Genomic DNA, 21,561 nt, shown 5'->3' with positions numbered 1-21,561 from the left:
CATTCAATGCAGACATGTACCTATTCATACATGTATATGTCTATATAAATAATACAGAAACACAAAACATGTATATGCACAATACACCATATGTGTATATGAATGTACATATAATACATTGCTTGTGATGTATTATAAATTAAGTCTTTTATTTGATATAAATAGATTTCATTTATTATATATGATATAATTTAATAAATGTGTAATACTTTATATATGATATAATCTGAAATAGTTTAATTCTATAAATGTTTATATCATACATTTTGCTAATTCTATAGATATTATACATACACATGTTATATTACACATATACACATATATTAGATCTTTTCAGTTATCTTTCAACCAAGAGACATACTGATTTAAGATGATTTCATTCAACAAGTCTTTATTAAGCCCCCATTATATGTTTTACATTGTAAGAGGCACTTGATATAAAATAACTATGTATTTGTTTTAGGATATGTAAAAATACACACAGGAAAACTGGGAGGCAGAGGTAAGGAAGAAGAACATCCCAGGGTTAGAAGTATAAAGGAATGGTGACGGGAGATGGAGCAACAAGCAAAATTATATAAGTAACAAGCAAATAAACTACTTTGGTGAGTGTTGGGAGGGAGGTAAAGTGTAAGAAGATTAGCAAAACAGCAAGAGATTAGGTTGAGAAGAGATTTAAAATCCATACACAGCAGTCTGTTTGAATTTAAAGGCAAAAAGAAGTTGTTGGAGTTTAATGGGTAGGACGTGTGACATGTTCCTACCCATACTTTAGGAAAATCATTTTGTCTGAGTGAAGATGGATTGGAATGAGGAAAGACCTGGGAAAGAGAGACTAATTAGAAGGCCTTTTCAATAGTCCAGGAGAAGGGAAATGAGATCCTCATGAGGGAGAGATAGGGATAAGGGGAGAAAGAAATTGTGGAAGGACTATGACTGTATGAATGTAAAGGATTTGCAATGAATTTGATTTGTGGGTAAGTGACAGTGAGAAGACAAAGACTAACATGAGGTTGTGAGCCTGGGGTGATGACTGGGAGGATTACAGTGCCCTTGGCAGTAAAAGTAAAGTTCAGAAGAGGGAACGATTAGGTAGGAAAAAAAAATAATGAGTTCTATTTTGGACAAGATAAGTTTGAGATGCCTATGGGACATCTAGTCTGAAATGTCCAAATGCATTTGATAATGTGGGACTCTGGAGAGAGACTACGTATGGTTATATAGATCAGAGATTCATCTACAAAGAGATGAAAAATGACCACCCAAGAGCTGACATATTATAGAAGAAAAAAGAAAAAAGTCCCAGAGAAAACCTTGAGCAAAAAAACAAAGATAGTAGGTGTAATGCTGATGAAAATTTAGCAAAGGCGCTGAGATAGAGGAGGACCAGGAAAGAAAAAAGTTTTGAAAAACAAGAATAAAAATTATTGAATAGAAAATGATCAACAGTAGTTTGGTGTCAAAAGTGGGTAGAGTGCTGGACTTGGAGACATGGATTCAAATCCAATCTCAAATACTTATTAGTTGTAACCTTGGAAAAATCACTTGATCTTGATTTGCCTTAGTTTCCTCATCTGAAAAATGGGGATGCTAATAGCATTTAGCTCCCAGGGTTGTCATAAGAATAAAATAAAATGATATTTGAAAAATTCTTTGAAAACCTTTAAGGACTCTATTGGTGCTATTTGTTGTAGTGACTGAAGAGAACTAAAAAATAAAAAGATGAGGTTTGAAAAAATGGTCACTAGTGATTGAAAATTAGAGAAAGATCAGAGATAGTCAAAGGGTGAGCTCTGGTGGGAAATGGAAGAGTTAGGATCGAATATACCAACTGAGAGTTCAATAACCTTTGCAGAAAATGTTTCTCTTTCTTTAAAATGGGAGCAAAGAAGATAAAAGAGTTTTCTTATCTTTGGACAATATGTGAAGTAGATTAAAGTTATTCTTGTCCAATGTGGATTATGACAATTAGATAGTCACTGGTCTTTCCACTCAGGCCTCGATATGATGAGCAGTAGATATGAATCTCAGGCTCTTGGTTTCCCTGAGTGGCAAGATATTTTTCTAGAATTTCTCAGTTCTACCAAGACAAACTTTCACAGTCTCTGAATCCTCAGAAAGGATCCTGTCAAGGAAAAAAAACACATGTAGGGAAATATTAGTCTGTACAATTCAGCAAATGTAGAAGCTAAAAGTTAAGCATGGAGGGAAAGGTCATTATTTTCTTATTTAATCTACCTTCCTGCCTTGACTATATAGGTGTGCTTAGTTACAAGTTGCCATATATCTAATTGGGGATATGAATTACACATAGTAATATGTCTGTAAAGGTAATTGCTATAAGGTGAAAAGATTCTGCTAGACTAGTAGAGGAGGTAAAGGCATCTTGCTCCTTTTCCTCTGGCCCCCACCCTTGGAACATTAGCATCACCAATCTTAATAGCATTAGAATATTAGCATCACAAGCCTTGTCTAACCATTCCCCTTCCCCGATCAGAAATGACCTACTCTTTAGTCACTGTCCTTGGAATCAGCCTCACAGTGGCTTTTTTCTGTGTACCCATGGAGGAGAATAAAGTCTCGAAGAGCCATTTAAGTGCCACAGCCACCTAATCTCACCTAGACAGTCAAATTGCTATTTTAAACCCTTTTTATAGCCTAGGGAAAAAGGAACAGATACTGTACATATAGTCTTTGCTTTGAGAATAGTACAAAATATGAATCATTAAGATTCTCTTAGATAGTTCCAAAGCTCCTAGACAGGTAAGCTAACTGTCCATTCCTGCCTCTCTCATATATTTCACACAGAGAATCTGTCCTCTCTGTTCCTTTGTTTCACATCAATAGTCCGTGTTCAGCTACTTTTCTCTTTCACATGAACAAAACACACAAATCAAAAGCGGCTATGATTGATCATACTTTATCTAAGTTGGTATTAGTGCCAATTAAATGTCTGAGTAAATTAAAACAACAACAAACAGATAAGTTTTAGACTTAATATGGATTCTCAAAAAGGGGGATAGGGAGGGAAAGAGGAATAGACAAAATCATTGTCTGTTTTAGAGGTTTTTCAAAGGAACAGCCCTATAAAGATCAGACAACTTCAGCCTCAGTCTGCATTACTGTTTCTGATGCTGCTACCTCAATTATGTCACTTTAGATCTCTAGTCTTCTCTTCCACTCTTCACTTCATCCATTTCTTATTTGAATCCCTGACCAAAAATTAAATTGAATGTCACTTCATCTTCACAGACATTAAATTTAAATTTATTCTCCCTTGCTCACTTCTTGAGGTTCTTGAGTTTTCTCCCTCTGGGGGAGAAAAACACCTGTGAACTGATGCAGTGCAGGATGTGCAGAACCAGGGGAGCAATCTCTACAATAATGGAAGCTTCATAAAAGAAAACAACTATGAAAGATTTAAGAATTTACAATTACAATGATAAATTATGATCCCAGAGAATGAAGATGAACTGTGATATAATTCCTGATGGAAAGAATTCTTTTTTTTTAAAATAATTTATTTAGTTAATTTAGAACATTATTCCTTGGTTACAATAATCACATTATTTCCCTCCCTCCCCTCTACCCACCTTCCCACAGCTGACATGCAATTTCATTAGGTATTACTTGTGTTCTTGATCAGAATCTATTTCTATGTTGTTGGTGTTTGCATTATAGTGTTCATTTAGAGTCTACCTCCCCAGTCATATCCCTTCGACCCATATATTCAAGCATTTGTTTTTCTTCTGTGTTTCTACTCTCACAGTTTTTCCTCTGAATGTGAATAGTGGTTTTTCTCATAGATTGCTCCAAGTTGTTCAGGATCACTGCATTGCCACTGATGGAGAAGTCCATTACATTCAATTGTACCACAGTATATCAGTCTCTGTGTACAATGTTCTACTGGTTCTGCTCCTCTCACTTTGCATCAATTCCTGGAGGTTGTTCCAGTTCCCATGGAATTCCTCCACTTTATTATTCCTTTGAGCAGAATAGTATTCCATCACCAACATATACCACAGTTTGTTCACCCATTCTCCAATCGAAGGGCATCCCCTCATTTCAAAGTTTTTGGCCACCACAAAGAGTGCAGCTATTAATATTTTTGTACATTTTTTTTCCTTATTATCTCTTTGGGGCACAAACTCAGCAGTGCTATGGATGGATCAAAAATTTTTAGTGCCCTTTGGGCATAATTCCAAATTGCCCTCCAGAATGGTTGGATCAATTCACAACTCCACCAGCAATGCATTAATGTCCCTACTTTGCCACATCCAGCATTCATTACTTTCTCTTGCTGTCATGTTAGCCAATCGGCTAGATGTGAGGTGATAACCCAGAGTTGTTTGGATTTGCATCTCTCTGATTATAAGAGATTTAGAGCACTATTTCATGTGCTTATTAATAGTTTTGATTTCTTTAACTGAAAATTGCCTATTCATGTCCCTTGCCCATTTATCAATTGGAGAATGGCTTGATTTTTTGTACAACTGGTTTAGCTCTTTATAAATTTGAGTAATTATACCTTTGTCAGAGGTTTTTGTAATGAAGATGGTTTCCCAATTTGTTGCTTCCCTTCTAATTTTGAATGCATTAGTTTTGTTTGTACAAAAAGTATTTAAAAATTATTTTATTTATTTATTTTTGGTTACAATACTCACTTTACTACTCTCCCTCCCCTCCACCCACCCTTCCCTCAGCCAATGCACAATTTCATTGGGTATTACTTGTTTCCTTGATCAGAACCTATTTCAATGATGTTGTTTGCATTAAGATGTTCATTTAGAGTCTACATCCCCAACCATATCCCTTCTATACATGTATTCAAGCAGTTGTTTTTCTTCGGTGTTTTTACTCCCACAGTGTTTCCTCTGAATGTGGATAGTGGTTTTTCTCGTAGATTCCTCCAAGTTGTTCAGGGTCACTGCATTGCCACTAGTGGAGAAGTCCATTACATTCAGTTGTGCCACAGTGTATCAGTAATGTTTTCCTGGTTCTGCTCCTCTCACTCTGCATCAATTCCTGGAGGTTGTTCCAGCCCCCATGGAATGCCTCTACATTATTATTCCTTTTAGCACAATAGTATTCCATCACCGACATATACCACAATTTGTTCAGTCATTCCCCAATTGAAGGACAGCCCCTCATTTTCCAATTTTTTGCCTCCACAAAGAGCACAGCTATGAATATTTTTGTACATGTCTTTTTCTTTAATATTTCTTTGGGGTACACACCCAGCAGTTCTATGGCTGGATCAAAGGACTGACAGTCTTTTAGCGCCCTTTGGGCATAGTTCCAAATTGCCCTCCAGAATGGTGGATCATTTCACAACTCCACCAGCAATGCGTTAATGTCCCTACTTTGCCACATCCCCTCCAGCATTCATTACTTTCCTTTGCTGTCATGTTAGCCAATCTGCTAGGTGTGAGGTGGTACTACAGATTTGTTTTGATTTGCATCTCTCTGATTATAAGAGATTTAGAGCACTTTTTCATGTGCTTATTAATAGTTTTGATTTCTTTAACTGAAAATTGCCTATTCATGTCCCTTGCCCATTTATCAATTGGAGAATGGCTTGATTTTTTGTACAACTGGTTTAGCTCTTTATAAATTTGAGTAATTATACCTTTGTCAGAGGTTTTTGTAATGAAGATGGTTTCCCAATTTGTTGTTTCCCTTCTAATTATGGATGCATTAGTTTTGTTTGTACAAAGCCTTTTTAATTTGATGTAATCAAAATTATTGATAGTACATTTTGAGATTTTTTTCTAGCTCTTGCTTGGTTTTGAAGTCTTTCCTTTCCCAAAGATCTGACATATATACTATTCTGTGTTTACCCAATTTACTTATTGTTTCCTTCTTTATGTTTAAGTCATTCACCCATTTTGAATTTATCTTGGTGTAGAGTGTGAGGTGTTGATCAATTCCTAATCTCTCCCACACTGTCTTCCAATTTTCCCAGCAGTTTTTATCGAATAGTGGATTTTTGTCCCAAAAGCTGGGATCTTTGGTTTTATCATATACTGTCTTGCTGAGGTCTCTTGCCCCCAGTCTATTCCAATGATCCTCCTTTTTGTCTCTTATCCAGTACCAAATTGTTTTGATGACTGCTGCTTTGTAATATAGTTTAAGGTCTGGGACTACAAGGCCCTCATCATTTGTGGTTTTTTTTTTTATTATTTCCCTGGATATCCTGCCTGGCTTGGAATTAGTACCATGTTTGTGTCATAAAAGGAGTTTGGTAGAACTCCCTCTTTGCTTATTATGTCAAATAGTTTGTATAGTATTGGAGTTAGCTGTTCTTTGAATGTTTGATAGAATTCACTGGTGAATCTGTCAGGCCCTGGGGATTTTTTCTTAGGAAGTTCTTTGATGGCCTGTTGGATTTCTTTTTCTGATATGGGATTATTTAAGAAATCCATTTCTTCTTCTGTTAGTCTAGGCAATTTATATTTTGTAGATATTCATCCATATCACCTAGGTTGGTATATTTATTGCCATATAGTTGGGCAAAATAGTTTTTAATGATTGCCTTAATTTCCTCTTTGTTGGAGGTGAGATCCCCTTTTCATCCTTGATGCTGTTAATTTGCTTTTCTTCTTTCCTTTTTTAAATTAGATTGACCAGTACTTTGTCTATTTTGTTTGTTTCTTCAAAGTATCAGCTTCTTGTCTTATTTATTAAATCAATAGTTCAATCACTTTGATTTTATTAATTTCTCCCTTAATTTTTAGGATTTCTAGTTTGGTTTTCTGCTGGGGGGTTTTAATTTGATCGTTTTCAAGTTTTTTATTTGCATTTCTAATTGATTGATCTCTGCTCTCCCTAGTTTGTTAATATATGCACTCAGGGATATGAATTTACCTCTGATTACTGCTTTGGTTGCATCCCAAAAGGTTTGGAAGGATGTCTCGCCATTGTTATTTTCTTTGGTGAAATTATTAATTGTTTCTATGATTTCTTCTCTAACTAAACAATTTTGGAGTATCATATTGTTTAATTTCCAATTAGTTTTTGATTTGGTTTTCCATGTACCATTACTGATCATTATTTTTATTGCCTTGTGATCTGAAAAGGCTGCATTTATTATTTCTGCTTTTCTGCATTTGTGTGCCATGGTTCTGTGACCTAATGTATGGTCAATCTTTGTGAATGTGCCATGTGGTGCAGAGAAGAAGGTGTATTCCTTTTTATCCCTATTTATTTTTCTCCATATGTCTATTAATTCTAATTTTTCTAAGATTTCATTTACTTCTCTTACCTCTTTCTTATTTATTTTTTGGTTTGATTCATCTAGTTCTGATAGAGGAAGGTTCAGGTCTCCCACTAGTATAATTTTTCTCTCTATTTCATCCTTGAGCTCCACTAGTTTCTCCTTTAGAAATCTGGATGTAATGCCATTTGGTGCATACATGTTGAGTACTTATATTTCCTCATTATCTATACTGCCTTTTATCAGGATGTAATTAACATCCCTATCCCTTTTAATCAGATCTATTTTTCCTTTGGCTTTGTCAGATATCATGAATGCAACTCCTGCCTTCTTTTTATCAGTTGATGCCCAATAGACATAGCTCCATTATCTTATTTTCACCCTATGTGTATCTACCTTCCTCATGTGTGTTTCTTGTAGACAGCATATGATAGGGTTTTCGATTCTAATCCATTCTGCTATTCACTTGTGTTTTATTGGTGAGTTCATTCCATTCACATTCAGAGTTATGATTACCAGCTATGTATTTCCCAGCATTTTGATTTCTACTCCTAGCCCCGCCTTTTCTTCTTTCACTATTTCCTTCTACACCAATTTTTTGTTTTTTAATCAGTTCCCCTAATTCTCACCCTTATTTTACTTCCCTTTCTACCCCTCTCTCTTCTAATTCCACCTTTATTTTCTTTACAGTTCTTTTAAACTAACCCCCTCTCCCTCCCCTGTACTGCTTCCCTCCCCACCAGTCCATTTTTTACCCTTCTACTTCCCTATAGTGCGCAAATCAGTCTTCTTCCCTAATGGATTTGATTGTTCTTCCCTCTTTGGGACAATTTCAATATATGTATGAGTTGAGTATTTCCTATTTCCAACATCTTTACTCTTCCATTGTATGGATGTTCTTCTCCCTCCCCATGTGCTTCTTTGTGACATATAAATTTACCCCCTTCAGTTTCTTATTCCATTTATTTAAATATTAACCTCTTTTTAGGTCTAGTTGTATGTATATATATATGTACATATACATATAAATACACACATATATTTATGCATACATATATCTATATGCATATTTATGATTTATCATTTCATCCTATGCAGTTTGTCACTTCCCGCTAAGTGTACTTTTTCTAGCTGCCTGGGGGGTAATAACAATTTTTAAGAGTTACCAATGACCTCTTTTCTCATAGAGATACATATTGTTTTAACTTATTGGGTCTCTTATAAAAAAGTTTTTTTTTCTGTTTTGTTTAGTTTTTCTTTTTTCCCTCTTTTTAAATTACCTTTTGATGATTCTCTTGAATTCTGTGCTTGGATATCAAATTTTCTGTTCAGGTCTGGTCTTTTCCTTACAAATGCTTGGAATTCTTTTATTTAATTAACTATATTTAATAAACTATATTTAAAAGTCATTTAACTATATGTTCCCTGTAAGAATATCATCAGTTTTGCTGGGTAGTTGATTCTTCGGTGTAGACCAAGTTCACTTGCTTTCCAGAATATTATATTCCATGTCTTTTGGTCCTTCATTGTAGATGTAGCCAGATCTTGTGTTTTCCTCACTGTGCTTCCATGATATCTGAATGACTTCTTCTTAGCAGGTTGTAATATTTTTTCCTTGCTCTGATAGTTCTTGAATTTGGCTATAACAATCCTGGGTGTTGTCAGTTAGGGATTAAGTACAGGAGGAGATCTGTGGATTCTTTTAATCTCCACTTTTCCCTATTGTTCTAGAATATTATGGCAGTTTTCTTGGATGATTTCCTGCAGTATGATGTCCAGGCTTTTCCCTTTGTCATGGTCTTCTGGTAGGCCAATGAATGATTCTTCAGTTGTCTCTCCTGGAATGATTTTCTAAATTTTCTGTTTTGTGAATGAGATGCTTCATATTTTCCTCAATTCCGTCAATCATTAAATGTTGTTGTATAGTGTCCTGCTGCCTTGTGAAGTCACTTGATTGTAATTTTTGTGTTCTGTTTCTTAAAGACTGAATTTCATCCCTGGCTTTTTGGTCATCCTTCTCCTTCTGGTCTGATTTTATTTGGAGATCATCTTCCATCCTCTTTGCCTCATTTTTCATCTCCTTTGCCTCATTTTCAAGCTGGTTGATTTTGGCTTTTAGGACACTATTTTTCTCATTTTATTTCAAATGCCTCTGTTTCCAGATGTCTTCAGCCTCTCTTAATTTTGTTTTGAATTTTATTTTGAGTTCTTCTAAAGCCTATGTCCAATTCGCTGGGATTTCTGTTTTATTGTTTTGTGTTTCCTCCTGCTCTGGTCTGTTTGCTCTTTGTTCATTGCCTGTATAGATTGTGTTTATTGTAATTTTGTTTTTCTTTTTCTGTTGTTTGCTCATATTTGCCCCTTCTTTCTGTCCATGCCATTACCTGCACTCTTGCTCCTCTCATTATGTGTTGGATCTGTGGGTTTGGGCTTTTCTGTCAGTCTTCCCTCTTGGAATTTTGTCAGCAAGTCTCTCAGTGTAGTCTGTGGGGTAGTGGTGTTGGAGTTTGAGCTTTCCTGACCACTGAAGACTGTTGATGGGATTAAGTTCTGCTGGGTTGGGCTGGATATGCCCTGAGGTCAAAACGTCCTGGAAGGGGGAACCAATATGGAGGGTTTCCTCCACTCTGACCAGGCTTCCTGCTCTGAGCTCCCTCTCCAGCTCCTGCCCCACCACCTGTGTTCAACATTCTGAGCCTGGCACAGCCCTGACCACTAGGTACTCCCTCTACACCAGTGCCTTTGCCTGCCCAGAGGTTCCAGCTGCCACTGGAAGCTTAGCACTCTAGGTGGGGGTGAGCCCTTGTACTTTTCTTCTCCCCTTCCCTTAAACCCGAGTATTCTCAAATTCTTGGTTTTGGGGGCATGTACTTTTTAAATTGAGTACAGCAGGAGGGTTCCTTGGCTCTGTCTTGTTGTTAGGTTTGATTTTCAGTCCCCTGGGAGCATTTAGTTTGTAATTTGTAAGGAAGGGTTTTCAGAGGTCTGAACTTTCATTGCCTCTATGCCACCATCTTGACTCCACCCCCCCCCCCCCGAAAGAATTCTTAAATGGGGACAAAGTGATTTATTTTGTTCCTCTCTATATTTTTATTATGTTTCCTTTTCCCTCCCCTTCCCTTGACCATTTCCTCTCTTTCTACTTCTGATCCTCTACAATTCCCTTCTCTCTTCTTTTTTATTTTAAGTTGGGAAGAAATAGATGGGAAAGAGTAAAAATAAATATTTGTGCATTTATTTTTTTTAATTTCACCAAACCTCTGCCATCTAGAGATTGTGATAAGCCAAAGATCCATTTCAGCCTAACAGAACTTTATCCACTATATGTATTTCTCCTTGGAAGAAAGAAGTACCAAGGGTAACATATACAGGCATGAAAAGTGTCAGAAATAATAGAAAGAAAGAGAGATTAAAGAGTGATATGTCAACTGTAATGAGATGACTCAGAATTTGATTTAACTTCAAATTTATAATTAACCAGTTTGTCCATAGGAGTAAAACTTCACAGTAGACCTGTTGAATGTAAGAATCTAGTTGATGTTTTTACAATTGTCCATCTTCTCAGTATACTCTTATGAATGGGTGTATTAGGAAGACATTTTGTATAGTTATATTATTATAAATAGTCTCAACTAATGCACAAAAGTTTATTGAATTTGTAGTATGCCTGAAGTATACTAAGCAAGATTTATGTTTTCCCCTGGTTTTTTTCTCTGTCTGGCTCATTCCAACATAGTTCTAAGACAATAGTATCTAGAAGAAAATGAGGAAGTTGAGACTTGGTGGAAGACTCTAAACAAGAATTGTTGGGGAAGAGAAAGTATGAGATACGATATGATAGGATGATAGAATAGGATAAGATAGGATAGGATGGGGACTCAGGAAAATTTCTGGATATGGGCTATTGAATTTCAGTTATGGCAAAGTCAATTCTGTTGTCTTATATTGGGCCAAAGGTGATGAGAAACAAAAAATAAAATCCAGAAAAAGAGGAGAATAGGAGAGAAATGAAGGAGAATTCTTATAACCCCAAACACCAAGAAATTCTTATAGAATGGTCTTGTTTGTGTGATTGACAGTTCCTAAGTTAGTAATGCTCTACTCTAATTTACTTATTTACTTTTCCTCTTACATACTGGTGCAATGGGAAGAATGTGGGACATGTCTACAGAGGTCCTAGTTGTGCTCTTCCCTTAGACTGCTGTACAACCCTTAAAATGTTATATCAATTCTCTGGACTCTCATCTCTAAATCAAAATGGTTAGACAAGATTATTTCCATAGCTTTTAGTCTTTAGTATTTGAGGATTCTGTCAATTATTTTTTTAACATAAACATCACAGTGTCATACAATTAAGGATAGAATGTTCAAACTGAAATTTCAAATTTTAGGCTCCTCCATTTCTCTTGTTTTAGTTAGATCTTTTAACTTTGCAAGGTAGAGACACCAATTCTCCAGGCTCAGAGTACTGCTGGGAAAATTAAATTTAGTTGAATTGAAGTTGTACTTAATGTCTGCCTTTATGCCTCCCTGGTGGAAGTCCTAGTAAAGGAAGAAAAAGTGAAGAGGAAAATAAAAATAAACATCAATAACAACAACTTACACTAAAAACAGAGCACCTGATAATCCAGAGACTAGGTGATTACTCTTAGGATAAAGGAAAGCTGAAAAATTCGTATACTTCAGAGGCTTAAAATGTATCTGTGAGAATACATTTAAAAATGTAATGATGTAGTGAATAGCTTGTTATTCATAAAGTCAGGAAGACCTGTGTTCAAATCCAGCCTTACTTACTATGCATAGGACCCTGGATAGTCACTTAATCTTTGTCTGCCTCAGTGTCCTTAACAACAAAATGGGGATAATAATAGCATCTGCTTCTCAGGCTAATTATGAAGATTAAATAAGATAATGTTTGTAAAGCATTTAGATCAGAGCCTGGCACAGAGTAGGTAATTTAAAAATGATTCTTCTTTTCCTCTTAACAGTTGTATGATTCTGAGTATAGACTCAGTTTCTTAATCTGTGAAATGAAGATAGTAAAAGCACCGACATTATAGGGTTAATTTGAGGATTTAATAAGCTAATACATACAGGGCTTAGTAAATATCAAAATGCTTTTATAAACATTAGCTATTATTATAACCATTTTTTTCTGTTATATTATTCTAGGATAAAAGAAGAATGGAATTTTGTTCAAGAGTGCCGGGAGAAAGGTATTCCCCAATCTCTATACTGCAAGAATGGTTTTGTAGACACCAGTATGAGCCTTTTGGAGAGGCTAGAAAAGAACTCATTAATGGCAAAGAAGGAGTCACTTTCCAAGAAAAGAGAAAAAAGAAAAAATAAATTCATTTTTGAAATTTCAGGGGAACAGTGGAAGGTAAATTGGGTTTATTCCTCTACTTTCAACATATGAGTGATTCATGTGATGCTTTTATTAATGTCCCCACTAACCCCAAAATAAGTTTCTAGGAGATACAGTAGCTTTTGCTTGTTTTTCACTTTAGGTAAATAATATTGTTCTCTCACATTTGAAAGAGTTTTGGGGAGACGAAAGACAGTTATCATTTCTTTAATATCTATGAATTGCTATGCCTTCTGTGGAAATATCTATGGGGAAAAGAAAATGATAGCAACTAGTTTCTATTAATTGTTCACTGGCTTCTCATATACACCATTCTATTGCTTAGGCTTGAGAGTTAAGATACTTTTATAACTATCAACATTATAGACTTAAAAAAAACTAAACCCAGAACTGTAGTAAATGAAGAGTGGATAGTCTCTTAGGTACCTTTTAGTACTTATCTATGGCTATAAACTAGAAAAATTGTAATTATTATGTTGGAAAAAACTTTAAGGGGTTATTCTGTCTGTTTTTCTGCCTCAGGAATACATTGAGCTCAATATATGCCCGATCCATGGATTCTTAAGAATTCTTTACTTAAATATCTCCAGGAAAGGAAACTCAAGAACTTTTCTTGGATGTTTTACCAAAAAACACCAAAAATGCGGTGTCTAATTATTTCCAGATGAACTATACCTTAAAGTTTAGGAAAGAAATGGTAAATTTATTTAGCCAGATTTAAGCAAACCAGATTTTTTTAAAAATATAGTTGTTTCATCTTTTAACTACTCAAGAATGGGAAAAGAGCTTTGTGACCTAATTTTTCCTCTTGCCACTGCAAGAGTACACTTATACACCATATTTCTGCACAAAACAAAATTAATAAGAGCAGCAAAGATTTTGTTGAAACAATATTTTGTAGATAAAAGTCAACATCATACATCAATTTTTTCATTGATGATCTTATAGCTATCAAAATATAATACTCTTCTTTTAAAACCCATACTTATTACCATCTCACACTTCAGATCACCTTCCCATCTATGATTTTTAAATAATTACCTAGGGCATTAAGTGCCTTGCCTATGGTCATGAATCATAAGTATATTAGAGGATGGATTTGAACCTAGGTCTAGGTCTTCCTGAATCCAAGACCATCTTTCTGATCACTATCTTAAAAACTTACTCAATTCAACAAGTATTTAGTTGCTTACTATGTACTATACACTATAGAAGGTCCCCGGTATAGAACAAAGATGAAACAAAAATTAATCAGACTTTTACCTCAAGGAGCTTACATTCCATTGGAGGAAGAGAAGAAAGGACAGCAAGAACACAGACAATTAAGTAATAGATATAAAGTAATTTTCCAGGAGAAGGGCACTAGCAACTAAGACTATCAGAATAACTTCCTTGTAGATGCTTTCATGGGAGCTGAACTTTGACAGAATCTAGATGTCATATTATTATTATTTATAACAATAACTAGAATTTATATAGCACTTTAAGGTTTACAAAATCCTTATAACAACCTTGACAGATAGGTGCTACTATTATCCCTATTTTATAAAAGAGAAAATTGAGGCAGACAGAGGTTAAAGGATTTTCCAAGAGTCACACAACTAGTAAATGACAGAAGTTGGATTTGAACTCAGGCCTTTCTGACTCATAAAATCAGTACTTTATCTAATGAGCATCTTAGCTACTTCTATGAAGAAGAGGTGTAAAGATAGTATTAGCAATGTAATCTTCATGTTCCCTGAAATGTAACTAGCAATGTTTCTCCATGTTTCTATCAGCATTTGATCAACTTAATCAATTTGATACTCAATTAACATACATTATCAGGGTCATATTTAACTAGATTGGTTCTTTAGCTGCAGATAGAGTCCTTTGCCAGGACCATACTCTTTCCAAAACCAAATCTTTCCAGCTTGGTCATACCCAGTGGAACTTTTGTTCCAATGCCATACATAATCTGTCAGGAATGAAGGATTACCTCCATTGAATGATGAGAGTTAAAATTAAGATGTATGCCAAATATTTATGCTCTCTAAACCATTTCTGTCCCACTAGAAACCATGCTTGGATTATGTGTATGTTGAGGCTAGCCTTATGTAGGCATTTGGGAGATTTCCAGATTATCTATCATATTTAATTTATGTAAGATTCTATTTATCTCCTTAACTCCTTTATTTTTTTTTTTTGGTTAATTTATCTAGTTCTGAGAGGAGAAAATTAAAATTTCTCACTGTTATTATTTTGTTATCTATTTCTATCTGAATATCACTTAGTTTTTTTTCTTTAAAAATATGGATGCTATAACTCTTAGTGCATACTGGTCCAATATTGATAATGATTCATTATCCATAGTACTCTCCAACATAATATAGTTATGCTTTTCATTCCTTCCCATTTTATCCATTTTAGCCTCAACTCTGTCAGAGATCATAACTACTAACAACCCCTGCCTTTTCTGGATCATTTGAGTATATACTCTGCTCAAGCCCCTCAACTTCACTCTATGTGTGTCTCTCATTTTTATTATGTTTATTTTAAGAAACATGTCATGTATTGGTTTTTTATCCTTTGTGCTATCCATCTTCTTTCCATGTAAGAAATAATCCTATTTATACTTAATGTCATAGTTATTACTTGTATGTTTCTGTCTACACTGTTCTTCTTCACTTTGTCATCCTCTTCCTTTATTCAGGGTCCTTCTAGTATGTACAATTTCCTTTGACCAATACTTCTTATTCATATCCCTTCCCCCAAATCCTTCCTTATCCTTTCTCCTTGCCCTCCTAGCTCTAATTGACCTTTTCAAAGGTCACTCCTTTATCCTTTGCCCCTTACCTTTTATTTCTTATTCTATCCACTTTCCCAAAATCTCTTCATTATCTCCTTTCTACTTCTTGATTCCATTATCCCCTCACCTTATGGTCCCCCACTCTTGATATATATCCTTCTCTAGGTATCCCTCTGTTTCTTCTCTTTTCTTATCCCCTTTTCATCCTTTCTTATACCACTTCTTTTTTTTATCCCATTCCATTTCCCTCCTATTTCTCTATAAATTAAGATACTTTTTACCCTTCCAATTGCATATGTTGTCATATGTTGTTCTCTTTTTATCCCAGTTCTGATGAAACTTAGATTCTAATACTCCCATACCTCTATTCTCTTTTACCTTTCTCTGTGACAGTTCCTCCAAATCATTCCACCTCTATATGGGATAGCCATTCCACTCTGTCTCGTCCTCCTGGTCTATTCCAGTATCATTTCAGCTTATTCAATTATATTTACTCAATCCTGAGTCTTCCAACCATACCTGCCCCTTCAATATATGCAGTCAATAATGCCATTCCTTGGGATCAGAGATGACATTTTCCCATGCCAGAATCAAACGATTTCACCTTTTAGGTTAGTTATGATTAGTCTTTCATTACTTTTTAAATGTTTTTATAGATCAAATTTTTTGCTGAGTTCTGGGTATTTCTATAAGAAAAAATCCCTTTTTTGTTAGCAGTGAGATTTGAGTTCCTGGGTTCCCATAGATTCTGTGGTATCCACTCCTTTAATCCCCAGCTGTGGGCCAGCAGGGGTCTCTGGAACCAAAGCCATAGCAGACACAGCTTTCCAAGGACCCGCTGCCTGTGGATTCTAGTGGTATTCTTTAGGATGCATGCTTCAAGGCTCAGCAAACAAGATGAGGTTGTCAATATATTTTCTATATTGAAATTAAATATTCATTAAATATCAATTTTCCTCCTTTTATCATTATGCACATCTTTTGATGGATATGTTATTCTTGGTTTTAAGCACAGCTCTTTTGCTCTGTGAAATGCTGTGTTCCATGTCCTACAATCTATTAATGTTGTCGCTGCTAAGTCTTGTGTTATTCTGACTATAGCTCCACAGTATTTGAGGTTTTTTTCTTGGTGTTTGTAGTATTTTCTCTTCACCCAGGAGGCTATGGAAATCAACAATGATGTTCCTATGTACTTTCATCTTTGAGTCTCTTTGAGTGGTGATCAGTAGAGTCTTTCAATTTTTATTTTACCCTCTGATTCTCAAATTTCTGGACAGTTTTCCTTGATAATTTCTTAGATTATGGTGTCTAAACTCTTTTTTTTAGTATTACTTTCTGGGGTGGTCCAACTATTCTTCATTCTCTCCCCTTGATCTATTTTCCAGATCATTTGTTTTTGTGATAAGATGTTCCATTTTCTCTTCTTTTATCTTTTGATTTTTGCTTTATTATTTCTTCTTTCCTTAGGAAATTATTAGTTTGCCCTTGTCTAATTCTAGTTCTTAATACATTATTTTCTTCTGTAAGTTTCTGAATCTCTTTTTTTCCATTTGGTTGATCTTTCATAATTTTCTTGATTTTCTTGCATTGCTCTTATTTTTTCCCAATTTTTCCTCAACTTTTCTCAATTCATTTTTGGGGTCTTTTTAAAGCTCTTTCAAAAATTCCTTTTAAGCTTGGGATAATTTATTATGTTTCTTTGAGATTTTGAAGTAGGTGTTTTTACTTTATTGTTATCTGAGTTTGAGCCTAGGTCCTCTCTGTCCGAATAATAGCTATCAATAGTTGGGTTCTTTCTTCATTGCTTGATCATTTTTGTTTTTTCATTTACTTAAGTTTTGGAATACTGGCCAACATACTTAATTATAAGGGTTTTTTCTGGAACCTTAGGGTTCCTAGCATGCTAGTATATGTTACCTCAGCTTTTAGGATCTCTTGTATGCATTTGTTTATTTTTATGGATTCTATTTAGTTATTTCAGTTTTTATAATTCAGGTCTGATGTAATCCTGGATCCTCCCAGGGGGCAGCTGGGTAGCTCAGTGGATTGAGAGCCAGGTCTAGAGACAGGAGGTCCTACATTAAAACCTGGCCTCCTAGCTATATGACCTTGGGCAAGTCACTTAACCCTCATTGCCTAGTCCTTACTGCTCTTCTGCCTTAGAACCCATACACAGTATTGATTCTAAGGTGGAAGATAAGGGTTTAAAAAAAAGATCTTGGTTCCCTTGCTCAAACCCCAGTCATGATTGAATACAGGTGCTCCAACCAGACCACACGGCCAGTTCTGCCACTGCAACTACAAGCAAACAGTCCACTTCCCCCTGTGGCAGCAGCCAGGGACTTCACTTTCTTAGGAGTGACCACAACTGATGGGGTACCATACCTTAGCAACCACACTCATAGTGCACAGTCCTTTGTCATTTCTTCTTCTTATGCTGCATCCTGGGGTAGAGCAAGCATCTAGTCTGCATTCCTCAGATCTCCAAAGTCTCTTATTTATTATCAGTGAGGTTTGAGTTCCTACCCTTAGTGCCTGGTTCCCATAGACTCTGTGATGTCCATTCCTTTAATACACAGTTGGGGACTAGCTGGTGTATCTGGAACCAAGACCATAGCAGATACAGATTCCCTCTGTGTCTGTGGGCCCTCTGCCTGTGGATTCCAGTGGTGTCCTTTAGGATGTAAGCGTTGGGGCTCAGAAAACAACATGAAGTTGCCAATCCTTCCCGCCAGGGGCTACCTTATTTATTTCACTCTCTTTTTTTTCACACTCTTATTTATTTCTGAACCTTCCCATGGGTTCCAGTATGGGACTGAGGCCAGGAAAGTCAGAACCCTTCTTCCCTAGTTAACTCTAGCTGTTCAGCTTTACTCCCCAAACCTGTCTATTTTTGCTGCTTTTAGCATTGTTTTGGTGGAGTTATTTTTTGTTTTTTGTTTTTTTTGGGGGGGGGTATTAAGGAAGTGATGAAGCTTCATTCTCTACTCTTCCATTTTCCCATATAATTCTACTTGAGGCTACCACATTTTTGGCCATCATCTACCCAAGGTATCACTCCCACACAGACATCACAAGGACAATATCAAAATACTGACTTACATCTAGGGAAGCAACTATGGGAATGCAGTTGTTACTTTTTAATGGGGAGGTGGGAAAGTAAAAGGGAATATTATCTATTTTCATTTGAAGGGAAAGGTAATGGCATAATCTGGAGGTGACATAAACCTAGGAGGGAGTAACGATCACAATGGATAATAGAATAATAATTCCAAAAGTTCTGACAAGCTAGGATATTAGATTTAATCAAATAAAATTCACAGTGGATATAATATCAGAGTTGGAGTTAGAAAGAACTTAATTCTAATCTCTCAGACACTTATTAGCTGTGCAACAACAGACAAGTCTCATTCAGTGACCTCTTTCACCATCAGTTTCCTCATCTGTAAAATGGAGTAAAAAACTGCATCTACTTTACAGGGAGAGTGTGAATATATCAAATGAGAGAACATATGTAGAGTGCTTTGCTGAATACTCTGTATAAAAGCTAGCTATTAATAAGGATATATGAAGTTTCATTTGAGTTTTTTTTTTAAATCAACTCCACAAGCACAAGATGAGAGAATCACAGTTAACAAACTATTTGTCTGAAAGAAGATATGTGGATTTAAGTGGATTGCAAACTCACTCTGTGTCATCACACGTGTGATATGTCAGCCAAAAAAATCTAATATGATCTTTGGCTACACTAATAGAGGCATAGCTTCCTGAAATAAAAAGGTGATAATCTACTTGTACTCTTCACTGATCAGACTGCCTGGAATACTGTGCTGAGTTTTGGCTTCAACATCTGAAGAACATTAATAAGGAAGAGAATGTTCAGGGTAGAGCAACTAACTGAATTTACACCATATGAGGTCAGGTTGAGAGAAGTAAGATTTTTGTTTGTTTGTTTGTTTTTTAATTCAATTCCAAATTCTCTCCTTTATTTCTGTTAACCCATTAAGAAGGGCAGAAAAACAAAACCCTTTACAAATATGAATGGTTGTGCAAAAAACATTTTGAAATTTGCCATGTTAATAAAAAGGAAAAAGAAAGAGAAAAACACTCAGTCCGTTAATTCTCTGCCTGGAAGTAGATAGTATGTTTCATCATGAGTCCTTTGAAACTGTAGTGGGTCATTTTGTGTATCGGAGTTATTAATTCTTTCATAGTTGATTATCTTGAGAATATTATTATTACTATATAATGTGTTCTGATTCTTCTCATTTCACTTTTGCATCAGTCCATATAACTCTAAGCAGATTTTTCTGAAACCATCCTTGCTCATCATTTTTTATAATAAAATAGTATTCCTTTGCAATCATATACCACAACTTGTTCAGTTATTCCCTAATCAATGTGGTACTTCCTTTGTACCCCCAACCCCCACATAAAAGAACTACTATAAAAACATCTGTACCTATGGATCCTCTTCCTCTTTCTTTAATCTCTTTGGTGTGCAAGCCCTTTAGTGTTACCCTTAGGTCAAAGTATAAATGTGGTTTAATACTTTTGGGGTAATAGATCCAAATTATTTTCCAGAACATAGTTCCACCAACAGTGTATTAGTGTACTTGTCTGCCTACGTCCTCTCTAGTATTTGTCATTTTCCATTTTTTTGGTTCTCTTTATCATTCTAATGGATGGGAAGTGCCACGTCATAGTTGCATTTCACTAACTATTAGTTTTTAGAGCATTTTTATGTGACAATTGATAGCTTTGATTTCTTCTTCTGAAAACTACCTACTCATATCCCTTGACCATTTATCAGTTGGGGAATGGGAATAGGATGTTTAAGCTAGTGAAGAGAGGACTCAGGATGAAGGAAAAGTTACAGCAACAGGATAGCTTGTTCAAGTCTTTTGAAGTATTGTCACATGGAAGATTTATTGAACTTGCCCTGTTTTCAAAACTATAAGCAATGGATGGAACTTGCAAAGAGATATAATTGACATTGATAGCAAAAGAGATAAAAATCAATAATTTTATAACAATTAGAACTAGCTGCCTCAGGAGGTAAGGGACTCTTCATCAATGCAGATCTCAAGGAAAGATTAGATGATCACTTCTAGCATATGTTATCATATAGGGTTCTTTTTTGATAGCAGTTGAACTAATTTGCTACTGAGCTACATTCCAATGTTGAAATTCTATTTTTCATTCCAGACTGACTTTATTCTTAATAAAATAAAATAATATTTCTAGTTATCTGGGACAACGTTTCAAAAGACCTAAATCAAATCAATAAATATTTATCAAGCACCTACTATGTGTTGGATACTATGTTAAGTACTAAAGATACAAAGAAAGACAAAAATATCACTCCTGACTCAAGAAACCACAGGCTAATAGAGAGACATCATTCACAAGACGATACAAATAAAATCTTTGAAGACTGATGATAATTTTAAAGGGGTTATAAGAATAAGGAGGAACAAGAAAGGTTAAAAGCAGAAGGTGTGGCTATATAAGATTTGAAGAAAGTCAGGAAAGTCTTGAAATGAAGACGAGGAAGGAGAGAATTCCAGATATTGTAGACATTTAGTGAAAATTCTTTGAATCAGGAGATGGATTGCTTTTTGAGAGGAACATCAAGAAAGCACTGGATCTAGACAAGGTGAGTGAGTTGAGGAGGAAGGAAAAGAGAAAGTTCTTTGAAAATAACCTTATTTTTCTCCAGTGAAGAATGAGGCAAGTTTCTCTACTGAGAGCCTGATGGGAAAAGGGAGCTAAGGAAAACTTGAGGAGAGATGAAAAGATTTTAAAAAGTCATAAAGGAGAGAAGTATAGTAGGAAAGGATTAGGGAGAAGTAAAAGCATTACTTTGCAGCAAATCTGTATCAGATTCATTCTGCTTGGTTTTTTAAGTTTTATCCTTAATTATGTCATAGCATCATTTGCAGTCAGTCAATAAGAATTTATTAGCCACCTACTATATGTTAGACACAATATAAAAGTTTGGAATACAAAGAAAGGCAAAAGATAATCTCTTTCCTCAAGGATCTCACTATATAATGGGCAAGACAAACAAATATGTAAAAAATGATATATACAAGATAAGTGGGTTCATCAGAAGCATCTACACATAAGATGGAGACAGATAAACAGCTCTTCTGCAGACAGACACACAGACAGACACACAGCAAA

General features: G+C 35.4%; 1 protein-coding gene across 1 annotated transcript in view; it reads left to right on the top strand.

Moving 5' to 3' along the window:
• Positions 1-21,561, top strand: part of LRRC2 (leucine rich repeat containing 2) — a 215,077-nt gene that overhangs the window by 80,153 nt on the left and 113,363 nt on the right. The window contains exon 3 of the mRNA XM_001369142.5: positions 12,389-12,599. Within this exon, the coding sequence (XP_001369179.4) occupies positions 12,389-12,599 (211 nt within the window). The remainder of the gene's footprint in view (positions 1-12,388; positions 12,600-21,561) is intronic.

The sequence above is a fragment of the Monodelphis domestica genome, chromosome 7 (genome assembly GCF_027887165.1).
Source record: "Monodelphis domestica isolate mMonDom1 chromosome 7, mMonDom1.pri, whole genome shotgun sequence".
Classification (NCBI taxonomy): domain Eukaryota; kingdom Metazoa; phylum Chordata; class Mammalia; order Didelphimorphia; family Didelphidae; genus Monodelphis; species Monodelphis domestica.
The sequence above is the reverse complement of the archived record's forward strand: the minus strand, read 5'-3'. Positions and strand labels throughout refer to the sequence as shown.